General features: G+C 29.1%; 1 protein-coding gene across 1 annotated transcript in view; it reads left to right on the forward strand.

Moving 5' to 3' along the window:
• Positions 1-13,258, forward strand: part of LOC102613415 (uncharacterized) — a 49,255-nt gene extending 35,997 nt beyond the window's left edge. The window contains exons 2-4 of the mRNA XM_006489187.4: positions 10,826-11,227; positions 12,763-12,843; positions 13,043-13,258. Coding sequence (XP_006489250.2) covers positions 10,826-11,227; positions 12,763-12,843; positions 13,043-13,123 — 564 coding nt within the window. The 3' untranslated portion in view covers positions 13,124-13,258. The remainder of the gene's footprint in view (positions 1-10,825; positions 11,228-12,762; positions 12,844-13,042) is intronic.
• Positions 13,259-13,616: the final 358 nt, after the last annotated feature.

Below are 13,616 nucleotides of genomic sequence, written 5' to 3' on the forward strand. Positions count from 1 at the left end.
TGTAGAGAGAGAATTTAGAGAGAGAAGGACAACATTTCCTTACCCTTTCTTCTCTTATCTTCAAATGGGGAGTCTTAGTCTTTGTATAGGCAATTTGATCCATGAGGTGAAGGTGCCATCATGACATGTGACATTGTCTTAGTGACAAGTGTCTGCAAAAACTCGTGCATAGAGGCACCTGACATTATGTGTCAAGCTTGTTCATGACAAGTCTTCTTTAACCATTTGTCCTGATTTTGAGCTCTTGGCCTTTATCAGCGTCGAGCACTTCGGCTCTTGTGTGGGTTCCCCATAAAGAAGATTGGTTTTGTGGTATTTCATATGTATGCAACCTTTGTAGAATATTACTTTCAAGTAGTGGCTGAATATCTGGGCCATTATTTGTAAAAAAATAGACCTAGGTCATTCTTTATAAAGAATGGACCTAGGTCGCTCTTTGTAGAAACATGTCTTTGGCGCTTTATCGAAAACTCGCCCTTTGGGCATTTTATTTAGAATAAACCTAGGTCATTATTTAAAAAGAGTGGACCTAAATTGCTCTCTGTAGAAAAATGTCTTTGGCACTTTGTCGAAAACTCGCACTTTGGGTGTTTTACTTATAATAGACCTAGATCTTTCTTTATAAATAGTAGACCTAGATCTCTCTTTGTAGAAACACTCATCTACGTTTTGTCAAAGAACCGCCCTTTAGGCATTTTCTTAGAATGGATCTAGGTCCTTTTTATAAAAAATGAACCTAGGCCATTCTTCATGAAGAATGGACCTAGATCACTATTCGTAGAAACACTCATTTATGTTTTGTTAAAGAACCACCCTTAGACATTTACTTAGAATGAACCTAGGTCAATTCATTATTTATAAAGAATGGGCCTTGGTTGCTTTTTATTGCACCTATATTTTTCGTGGGTTTTGGGCCTTTCATAATTTGGTCTAACAGAGGCCCCTCAAGTCTTACTTTTCAATTTTGAGAAGTGAGACTTTTTTTTAGTATTTTTTATTAGGCTTTTCTTGGGATTTTCTTATTACGAATTAAATTTCAAAGCTTAAAATTTCTCTAAAGCACCTATCTTAGTAAAATTGGTCTATAACTAACCTCACATATTTCATTCAATGCTCTGTACCTCTCTACAATCTATCTTAATTTAACAATTATTGAAAATCAAAAAAATAAGGAGTTAGTAAAAGTACCTTTTTAAAAGAGATACTTGACTTTCTAAATGGTATCTGAGAATTTTTTGACAGTTCTTTGCCGAGCTACTGCTGAAGCTCTTCGAGTGCTCATCGATCTCAGAAGCAATATCAAATCTTTTTCAAAAAGGTCATCCTTTGAAACTGAATTGCTCTAATGGTAAATAATTTTGTAGATAGTGACCCTAGTCAATTCTTATAGATACTTGCCCTTAGGCATTTTGGTTGAGATCAGCCAAAGCTTTAAACACTCATCCTTAGATGTTTTAGTCAACATCCGCCCTTGGGAGATTTAGTCAATAATTGCCTTCAAGCTTTTTGACATTGGCCTCAAGGCTCTTCTCGTCAACACTAACTCTGGAACGTTTTTATTTAAAACATGTCTTTAGGCATTTCAGACAATCATTTTCTTTTAATGTTTTACTTAGAGTATTTTCCAAATAAGAAATACCCTAAGGTCTTTTATCGTAATTCGGTTGTGGGCAGTCTCCTTTCAAAACTAATTTTAAGTGATTAGACCTAGGTCATTCTTTAAAAGAAATGACCTTTGTAAATATTTTTCAGGAATAAAGATAAAATTGGAGTTAAAAGCGGGAATAAAGGACAGCTGGAGCAATTTAGAATTCATCAATCGAGGAGATGTTATTAAAAATAAAAAAAAAATGATTTGCAAGCATGTTGGTGATGGTCAGGAAGCCATCACGCCTCCTGACTATCACACAATTCAGTATGTATATATAATATAAAAATAAAATAAAATATTAATATTAATAAAATAAAAGAAAAGAAGATGATTCCCTTGCCTATAAAAGGCAAGGGGATGCAAGCGAATGAGGAGGCCAGAAGTTAGGGAGCCGAGTTCTGAGAGAGAGTGATAGCCAAGAGTGTAGTTGACGAATTTCTCTCTTTTTTTGTTTTGTTTCTTTTCGTCTGTATCAATTTTCTTTATAATATATTTCAAAAAGTTTATCAAATAAAAAGAGTGTTGTGTTTTCTTTCAATATGAGTGGCTAATTTTATTAAGTTGAGGTGAAGGGTAAAGCTCAATGTTTCAAACTATTAAATTTATTATTTTCTCAAATGAGTTTTTAAGTTTATTTTATTCCTTTTTAGTTATTTTTATGTCATGTTAATTTATAAAATTTTTTGGATCTGTGTGGTATTTTGACATAATGTCGACACATTAATATAATGTGGCACATTAGGTACTTTATTTCATATGTATCCACACACAGAATTAAATGATATAATAATTAACTGGTAAAAGTGAGGCAAAATATAAATGAGAGAGTATTAAAATTATAATTTGAATACTGAAAGTGGATCCCGTAACCTTAGCATATTTTTAAATTGTTTTCAAATAATTTATTTTCCCACAATTAATTTTCTTTGTTTAATAAATTGACAACTAGATTTTAAAATTCTCTGTGGTTCAACCCCAGACTCACCAGGTTATATTATAACTAGACACTCTTATACTTGGGAGTAATACACTTTTGAGTCGTGTCAATACTCGTTGGCGTTTTCTTTAGAAAATTAATTCTAAGTAATTGAACCTAGGTCTCTTTTATCATAATCCGCCCGTAGGTGTTTTCCTTAAAGAATTAATTCTAAGTAATTGAACCTAGGTCTCTTTTACGATAATCCGCCCGTAGGCGTTTTCCTTAGAAAATTAATTCTAAGTAATTGAACCTAGGTCTCTTTTATCATAATCTGCCCATAGGCGTTTTCCTTAGAAAATTAATTCTACGTATTTGGACCTAGGTCTCTTTTTATCATAATTCGCCAGTAGGCGCTTTCCTTAAAAAATTAATTTTAATTAATTAGACCTAGGTCATTCATGTGCAATGAATTATGCCTGGCGTTTTATCGACAACTCGCCATTTGGGTGTTTTACTTAGAACTTTCTTCTGAGGACCTAGGTCACTTTTGTGAAAACAGACTTAGGGCGTTCATGAATTATGCCTTGGCGCTTTATCTACGACTCGCTATTTAGGCGTTTTACTTAAAAATTTCTTAAAAGGACGTAGGTCAGTCTTGTAAAAATCGACCTAGGTCGTTAATGTATTATGAATCATGCCCTAGCATTTTGTCTTAGACTCGCCTTTTGGGCACTTTATTTAGAAATTTCTTCTAAGGACCTAGGTCACTTTCGTTAAAATTGACCTATGTCATTTTTTTAAGTCACGCCCTCAGCGTTTTGTCGAAAACTCACCTTTTGGGCGCTTTACTTAGAAATTTCTTCTAAGGACCTAGGTCATTTTTGTGAAAATTGACCTATGTCATTTTTTTTCCAATTCACGCCCTCAGCGTTTTGTTGAAGATTCAACCTTTGGGTGTCTTACTTAGAATTTTCTTCTAAGGACCTAGGTCATTTATGTGAAAATTGACCTAGGTCATTTTTTTTTAAAGTCACGCCCTTGGCGTTTTGTCGAAGACTCAACTTTGGGTGTCTTACTTAGAATTTTCTTCTAAAGACCTAGGTCATTTATGTGAAAATTGACCTAGGTCATTTTTTTTTTAAAGTCACGCCCTTGGCGTTTTGTCAAAGACTCAACTTTGGGTGTCTTACTTAGAATTTTCTTCTAAGGACCTAGGTCATTTATGTGAAAATTGACATAGGTCTTTTTTTTTTTTTTAAGTCACGCCCTTGGTGTTTTATTTAGAAATTTCTTCTAAGGATCTAGATCACTTTTGTGAAAATTGACCTCAATAATTTTTTTTTTTGTAAGTCATGCCCTCAGTGTTTTGTCGAAGGCTCACCTTTTGAGCGCTTTATTTAAACATTTCTTCTAAGGACCAATCATTTTTCGTGAAAATTGATGTAGGTCATTTTTTTTAAGTCATGCCGTTAGCATTTTGTTAAAAATTTACCTTTTGGGCGTTGTATTTAGAAATTTCTTCTAAGGACCTAGGTCACTTTCGTTAAATTTGACCTGTGTCATTTTATTTAAGTCACGCCCTCGGCGTTTTGTCGAAAACTCGCCTTTTGGGTGTTTTACTTAGAAACTTCTTCTAAGGACCTAGGTCATTTATATGAAAATTGACCTAGGTCATTTTTTTTTGAAGTCACGCCCTTGACGTTTTGTTGAAGACTCAGCCTTTGGGTATCTTACTTAGAATTTTCTTCTAAGGACTTAGGTCATTTATGTAAAAATTGACCTAGGTCATTTTATTTTAAGTCACGCTCTTGGCATTTTATCGAAAACTCACCTTTTGGGCACTTTACTTAGAATTTTCTTCTAAGGACCTAGGTCAGGTCATTTTTGTGGAAATTGACCTAGGTCATTTTTTTTTTCAAGTCATGCACTTGGCGTTTTGTCCAAAGCTCGCCTTTTGGGCGCTTTACTTAGAAGTTTTCTAAGGACCTAGGTCGTTAACGTATAATGAATTACGCCTTGGCGTTTTTTCGACAACTCGCCATTCGGGGGATATAATGAGACACGCTCATAAGCATTTTGTCAAGACACTCTATTTTAATGATGAAACCGATTGGTAGCCACCGGTACAATTACAACATAAGTTTTTTCTTTAATCGGGTGAATGTCAAAATTAGTTGTACATCTTTTTATAATTTGTGGCCAACCTCTCCCTTTGTCATTGAAGTTATGTTACATAACTATACTTTTCATGTTGTGTAGAAAGATTTAAATTTTGCTGGCGATGGAAATTGCAATGCAATTGTCGATTCACTACTCGACTCTTGGAAATGGATCTTCACCTCCTTTAAACTTTTATAATTAGCTAGAAGATCAGAGTAGTTATAGTTATCATCGACGTCCAAGATAAACCATTTTGGCTTTTTGTTCAAGTCCCCACATTGTAGCGATAACAACTTATATACTATAAGTATAATATGCACCGTAGCCTATAACAAAAGAAATTCTTTGTTATAATGTTACAAAACCCGTTAATACCAACAAATGTGAAGACTCTCCAGTTTCTCCTCTTTGCTTCTTGAAACTTTTAAAATTTGACTATCATTTCCCTTCGGTGTGTACAGTACCAAAATGCTAATTTAATTGATTGATTAATAAATGAAAGTTGAATTCTCTCGGGGCATCTTCTATGTATGTCACAAATATGTCGTCATCATAAATATAGTTCCCACTTCTTAATCCGCGACTAATTACTATTAATTAAGGAAACAACAATATGTTTATCATATTCTTCTATGCAGACTCGCTACCAAATACATGACTATTAGCGTATCTTAAAAAATTAATTAAAAGAATTTAATTGCAGTATTCTGGGGTCAAGAAGATTTGTTTCAATCATGCAGACATGCACATACACTTGGCTGCTTCAATAAGTAGTTGAGAATCTTCCCGTGTTGAAAAAACCAGGCATACATGAAAGTTGGAGAAATATAAAATGGAAAATGATTACCCCCTCTGTTGTTTGTTAAAATTAATCATTTTTTCCTCTTGTTCTGAAATTCATCAAAGTTTTCTTATAATTAGAAAAAATTACTTTCAACTTTTTTGTATTTTACTAATGTACCCTTAAAATCCGATGTATGATTACTTTTTATTAATTTCAGCAATTAATTATCCATTAAAAAATTAATCATAAGTCTGAAGTTAAGAGAAACTGTTAATAACGGGGGTCTTTTATAGGTTTTGAAATATGAAAGAGAAGCAGTTAATTTAGTGAAAATGAAGGGGGGTGGCGGGTGAGGAGGTTTTAATCATTTTCCCTAAGACGGGTGTTGATACTTCCACCCCACAAATTCTGTAAATCCACCCCATTTTTAGAAAATAATTATAAAAAATTCTCATTATTTTTAAAAATTTCAAAAAAAGAAGAATTCAGAAGAATTAATCAATTGAATTTATCTTAATTTATTTTGTTGTGACGTAGATTTTTTTATTATATTTGATTAATAAGATTGCTTTAACCTAAATTTAATTCAACTTCAACAATTTTTTAATTTTATGGAAAATTCATTGTTTCTAAATAGTTAATTCTACTTTATTAGTATGATTATTAATTTTTAATTAAAATTAACATAATGTCTTTATGATAAAATACTCATTAAATTATTAGGTTGTCAAATTTATGTCATTTACATGTAAAATATTAAAAATTATTAGGCTTCGTTTAAGAAGTTAAATTATAAGTCACAAAATTAAGTACCTAAAGTATTAGATACAAGAACAAATATTTTTTGGGGCAAGTGGATCATGTTTTGTCATAAAGCAAAATAATTAAATTGAACTTATATCAAAGCTACTTTAATAGTAAAAAAAAAATTAAGTAAGAAAAAAAATATAAGAATGATTTAATTGATTAATTACATAAATTTTTTTGTTGATTTGTATTTATTAAAAAAATGCATATTTATTGTAAATGTTTTTTTAGAAGTGGAGTGGGTTTACACAAATAATGGGGTGGAAGTATCTCCTCTCTTAATTTAATTGTTTGTTTAATCCCTATATACTTTAAAAAATATCTCATAATGCCCATGTAGTTAAATATGTTATATTTTTACCCTTATCTTTTTCTTTTCTTTTATAATAGAGATATTATCATTTTCCCACCAAAGATTTTCTGACACATCATGTCAGTACCACGGTTTGATAAAATCATCAATTTACCACCAAACGTTTAAACTGTTAGCATTTTCCCACCATTCCGTTAAAACTCAGTTAATATGTAACAGAAAATTTATAAAAGGTCAATTTTACCCCTGGAGCATAAAAGACCATGTAATTAACCTTTTATGAATTTTGTAATTAAATCATCATTTGTTATTCTTCCTTCTTAAAGGGCAAAAATTACTCTTTATGAATTTTGTAAAATTAATCGTGTGGTGCTAGGTACTTCATAAATTGATTTAATTTATTTAACTTTTAAGGGGAAAATTTATTTATTAAATTGATGAGCTAAAGACAATTTATTCTACTACTAAAAATCAATTTATGAAAGGGAAAAAAAAAGAATGTGCAAAAGAAGCAATTTAATCTTTGATATGATGATAATAATTTTACACAAAAAATTAAATAAATAAATTTACCCTTTAAAAATTAAATAAATTAAATCAATTTATGAAGTACGTAGCACCACACGGTCAATTTTATAAAATTCATAAATGGTAATTTTTGCCCTTTAAGAAGAAAGAACAGTAAATGATGATTTAATTACAAAATTCACAAAAGGTTGATTACATGGTCTTTTACGCTCCAGGGGTAAAATTGACATTTTATGAATTTTCCGTTACATATTAACTAAGTTTTAACGGAATGGTGGGAAAATGATAACAGTTTAAATGTTTGGTGGTAAATTGATGGTTTTACCAAACCGTGGTACTGACATGATGTGTCAGAATACCTTTGGTGGAAAAATGATAATATCCCTTTATAATAATACCTTTCCAATGATATTTTTGACATTAATTAATTTATCTATAAAAAATTAATTTGACCAATAAATATCAATATGAAAGAACTAATATTTTTTATACTTGTGCATCACTCTTACTAATAATTGTTTGTAAATAAATTAATATCAGCTAACTTAAACGCTAAAGCCATATTTAATATCTTTACAACAATCTTACTAATAATTATTTTATAAAAAATTAATTTGCCAAATTAATACTAAAAGTAAAATAATAATATAAAGGTATGCGTAAATTTGCATGTTACTTTTTAAGGTTAGTTTGATAAATTATCATTTTTTTCTTTTTATTAATATCATCTAGAATATTTTTCCAAAGCAATTATTGTAAAAAGAAATAAGAAGTATAGGTAAGAGTATAACATATTTAATAGCAGAGGTTCCTTAGATATATATTTTTTAAATATAAAGACTAAACGTATATTTAACTCAAAATATAAAGAATAAATGAGCGTTTACCCGCAAATACATATTAATTTCGTTTTCATGAATGTGTCAAACTCCAACATACATCTGCATTATTCTCTAGGCCTAATAGATTGGAAAATTTTTGGTTTTATACACCAAATGAAATTAATTGGGTAGGGTACGTTTAGGTTTGATTTGTTTGACTTGACAAATGAGAAATTTTGATGATGGAGTAGAACTCTGCCAGCCAATATACATATGCCCCAATTTAGGGGTTAGGTCAGATGACTTTGTTTGCAGGGCCTTCAATATTCTGTAATAGTTGATTGACTGATTTTGATTTATGTATTATTGACGAAGCAGAAACAAATAAGAGAGACATAAGTTTGATACACCAAATGAAAATAACTGGGTAGGGTACGTTTAGGTTTGATTTGTTTGAATTGACAAATGAGAAATTTGGATGATGGAGTAGAACTCTGCCAGTCAATATACATATGCCCCAGTTTAGGGGTTAGGTCAGATGACTTTATTTGCAAGGCCTTCTATATTCTGTAATAGTTGATTGACTGATTTTGATTTATGTATTATTGACGAAGCAGAAAAAAATAAGAGAGACATAAGTTTTGGTATAAAATTTTTTACTGATTAATTGAATATTTGAAATAACATGTTACAAATTATTTATTTTAGACTTGAAATCATAAAATGTCTCCGACTTTTTTGATGTTGTGATGAATTTGAGTTTTTGTTTGGGTAATAACAATATTAATTATTAAAATAAAGAAAAAAAGTTAAATTTATCGGAGCTGTTTTCTGATAAACGAAATGTCAAAGTCTCCTATAAAATTAGAAAAACTACTTTCAAAACTTATTTGAGATGTATTCTTAGGAAAAAATCAGGTGAAAAATCGTGGTGATGATATTGAATCTCGTTAATTTCTTTGAGACACTCAATACGATCTATTTAAATTTAACATAGAAAATTATTAATGCTACACTTGAATTTGACCTCTTTTACCGGAGGTGGAATCACGATTTTGGCTCGGCAAGGGCCAGAATGTAGAAACGGATGATCTAGGAGAGTCGTATCCTAAATGTGGTAAATTTGAGGGGCTATATTGTAATAATTGTATAAAAGTAAGTTAAATATTCAGGGGTGGGGATATTTCCACCCCATTATTTGTGTAAACCTGCCCCACTTCTACAAAAAATATATAATAAATATACATTTTTCTAATAAATATAAATCAACAAAAAAAGTAATTAATCAATTAAATTATTCTTATATTTTCTTTTACTTAAGTTTTTTACTATTAAAGTACATTTGATATAAGTTCTATTTAATTATTCTACTTTATGACATAAAATGACCTACCTGCCCAAAAAAATGTGTTATTGTATCTAATACTTGAGATACTTAATTTTGTGACTTATAATATAACTTCTTAAATGAACTATAATAATTTTTAATATTTTACATGTAAATGGCATAAAGTTGACCGCCTAATAATTTAATGAGTATTTTCTCGCAAAGACATTAAGTTAGTTTAATTAAAAATTAATAATCTTACTAATAAAGTAGAATTAACTATTTAGAAACAATGAATTTTGCATAAAATTAAAAAATTATTGAAGTTGAATTAAATTTTTGGTATTTTTACCCTTTAAGGATAAAATAGTCAATTTAAATTTAGGTTAAAGCAATCTTATTAGTCAAATATAATAAAAAATGTAAGTCACAACAAAATAAATTAAGATAGATTTAATTGATTAATTCTTCTGAACTCTTCTTGAGTTGAAAATTTTAAAAATAATGAGATTTTTTTGTAATTATATTCTAAAAATGGGGTGGATTTACAAAATTTGTGGGTTAGAAATATCACCACCGACCCCTTATTGTTGAGTGATGATATCTCCACCCCACAATTTTTGTAAATCAACCCCATTTTCAAAATGTAATTATAACAGTTGCACATTATTTTTAAAAATTTTCAAATCAAGAAGAACTTTGGAGAATTAATTAATTAAATCTATCTTAATTCACTTGTTTTTGTGACTTTAGTTTTTTTAGCATACTTGATTATAAAGATTGCTTTGACATAAGTTTAAATTGACTATTTTACCCTTATAAAGTAAATTTATCAAGAATTTACTTTAACTTCAATATTTTTCTAATTTGTACCAAACTCATTGTTTCTAATACAACTTTATCAGTATGATGATTATTTTTTAATTAAATTAACATAGTGTCTTTATGGCGCAATTCTCATGTAGATTCATGAACTATCAAATTTATGTCATTTACACATAAGGGTAGTGAAATAACAATTAGGTTTCATTTAAAAAAATTAGATTATAATTCACAAAATTAAATACCTAAATTATTAGATACAATAGCTCATATTCTATGGGGGTAATTTTGTCTTTTTATATCATAATAATAAAATAGTAAAATAAAATTTGGATTAAAATTTATGATAAAAAATGGTAAAAGAACCTAAGAAAAAAATTAATAGAAAAATTTAATATATTAACTGTACAAAACTTTTTTTAATTTATATTTTTAAGAATATTATGAACTTATTGTAATTATTTTCTAGAAGTGGGGTGGATTTACAAAAATAGTGGGGTGGAAATATCCCCGTCTCCCTAAAGACTAATCAATTAGCATAATTAATATATGGAGTAAAAAATATAAGAAGGTCTTCACTCCTCACAAACTCTGGCAAATTAAGCCAAGAAAGAAACTGCAATGGAGGCGTTGAGAAAGGTTGCTTTAGCCTATTATAATTCTGGAACCGATGAAGAAAGACGTTTATTCAACCAATTTTTCCAATCAATGGATAAAGATGGAAACGGTAGGGTGAGTTACAGGGAGTTTTCAGATTTCATGTCGCAGAAAGCACACGATGAGAACATGCGTACTCGTGACTTCTTCAATCAACTAGACATCGATAGAAGCGGAGGTTTAGATTTTAAGGAAGTGTTGACTCTCTACTATATACTGAAAAGTGGAAGGCCAATTTGCGGCCAGTGCAAAATCTTCATAACCAATGAGTATTTCGCTTGCATGAAGTGCTTTGAAACCGGGAGCGCCGCTTACAGTATCTGCCTGGAATGTTTCCGCGATGGAGCGAGTCTCAATCACAATCATGTCCGTTTTAATTTTGTGGATAATTTCTCGTTGCTTGAGTCTTTGAGGAAGAAACCTTTACCCAATCATCAGGTATTTATTATTATTATATTATTATTATGAGTAAATATTTGTTTTGTCTCTATATAAGTATTTATTTAATCCTTATATTTTAAAAAATATCTTAAAATACCCTTACTATTATACCCTTATTTTTTCTTTGTTTTTATGATAACATCCATGCAACAATATTCTTGGTGATGCTAATGAAAAGAAAGAAAAATGTTAATTTATTAAATTAACATTAAAAGTAAAATAAAAATTAACATTAAAAGTAAAATAATTTTTTTATTTTACTTTTAGGATTAATTAGTAACATGATTTTTTAAAAATTATTAACAAGATAACAAGATATTAAATGTAGCTTTAAGTTGGTAATTTATTTATTTATAAATATTTATTAGAAAGATTATTGCAAGTGTCTGAAAAATATCAATTTCTTTAGACAGATAATTATTGGTAATTTGCTAATTAATTTTTTTTATAGATAAATTAATTAATGTTTTTAGATTGTTGCAAGATTATTATTGGAAAAATAAAGAAAAATGTGAGAAAAATATTATATATTTAATAGTAGGAGTGTCTTTTGGTATTTTTAAAAATATAGGATTGAATGACTATTTTTATTTTGTATAATGGGTGCCATCCGTTCGAAGCAAAAGTAGTTGAAACCGAAGGCGAAACAAGGCCCTCTAAGCCCAGGACAAGGGGGTTGACACTTAATTCAAAATATAATGTTCTAAAAGCATTACCAAAAGACTTTTTAAATAAGATTTTATTATTTATTTGAAGAGCCACATCAATATTTAAGATTTCAAAAGACACTTCAATTAAAATTCTTCAAATAAAAAATGATTATCTCTCTTCAAATTTAGAGAGTTGTTTTCTCCTTCTTCAATTTATATTTTATTACTTTTCATTGGAGAAAGAGAGAGAAGTGCTTTAATTACTATTGACTTTTCCTTTAAAAAAAATAATTATTTGATTAAAATAATATTAATTTATTTCTATTTGAAGAGTTTTTTGAAGAATAATATATCTTTTCACCATTTTATTTGCCACATAGATAAGCAAACTGGAGATGCTCTTAAAATTTATAGCACCTCCACAAGTCTTTATAAATTTTACTCTTCAAATATCTATTTGCTTACCTATGTGGTAAATAGAAGGGTGAAAAAATATGTTATTCTCCAAAAGACTCTTCAAATAGAAATAAATTAATATTATTTTAATCAAATAATTATTTTTTTTAAAGGAAAGGTCAATAGCAATTAAAACACTTCTCTCTTTTTCTCTAATGAAAAATAATAAAATATAAATTGAAGAGGGAGAAAGCAACTCTCCAAATTTGAAGAGAGAAAATTATTTTTTATTTGAAGAATTTTAATTAAAGTGTTTTAGAACCTTAAATGTTGATGTGACTCTTTAAATAAGTAATAACATTTTATTTGAATAGTCTTTTGGTGATGCTCTAAAAGAGCATTCACCTATATACTAATTGAAGATTTTAATTTTTGAAATTAATTGCCTATTTATAAAACTTGTATTGATTCTACAATTGATTGCAGCCAAGTTTGAACAGTTGTTCAGAAAGTTCTTCACATCTTGTAATTGTTCCTTACAATCCAAATATCCCAGGGGAGAGAAGGGTGAGTTTGACTAAACTTTGATTAATTAATTTTGAATAATCACTTGATTATTTTATTTGGTGCATAACATTTTTATAAATTTGGATATAGTGCTGAGGAGCTGTGTTGATTTTTATATATTCTTGGAGTGAATTTCTTGTTGATATATCTATAGTCTGATAGTGAATTTCTTCGCGTTAAATTATTTATTGATTTCTAGGGTCTATGGCAAGCGGCATTAAAAGTTTTCGAAGCTGCACTTCCCATTGCAGGAATTGTTGCCGGTTGTTCAATTATGTGAGGCTTGCACACTTCAAATATATTCACAGAAGAAGACTGCAGTCGTCCATCCTAGCTATCCTGAAGATGAAGAATATATAAGCTGTGTGCAATGTTTAGATTTCTTTATGTATGTTTTCAAGTTAATTTGACTTTAGCGTACGACTATTTTTTTATTTATTACATGATACTATTTCTCAAGAGCACAGCTGATATTTACAAATCAAATTATTATTGGGAGTAATTTACATCAAGAATTGGACTATTGGCACCCCTTCATTGATCTTATAAAACTCTTATGATGTTATAATTACATTTAAGGACAAATATAAATAGAATTAATCTCATTTATATTTTCTCTCTCTTCAATTTCATTTTGCTTGCACAATATAAATTTTTTTTAATCATTAGTATAATCTGAATTTAAGAAGCAATCTAAATTTTTTTTTATCATTTAATTAATCTAAATTTAAGAAGCAAAATTTTAAGCCAAAACAATACTCTTGTAATATATA

Source organism: Citrus sinensis, chromosome 1 (assembly GCF_022201045.2).
Source record: "Citrus sinensis cultivar Valencia sweet orange chromosome 1, DVS_A1.0, whole genome shotgun sequence".
In the NCBI taxonomy this organism is placed as follows: domain Eukaryota; kingdom Viridiplantae; phylum Streptophyta; class Magnoliopsida; order Sapindales; family Rutaceae; genus Citrus; species Citrus sinensis.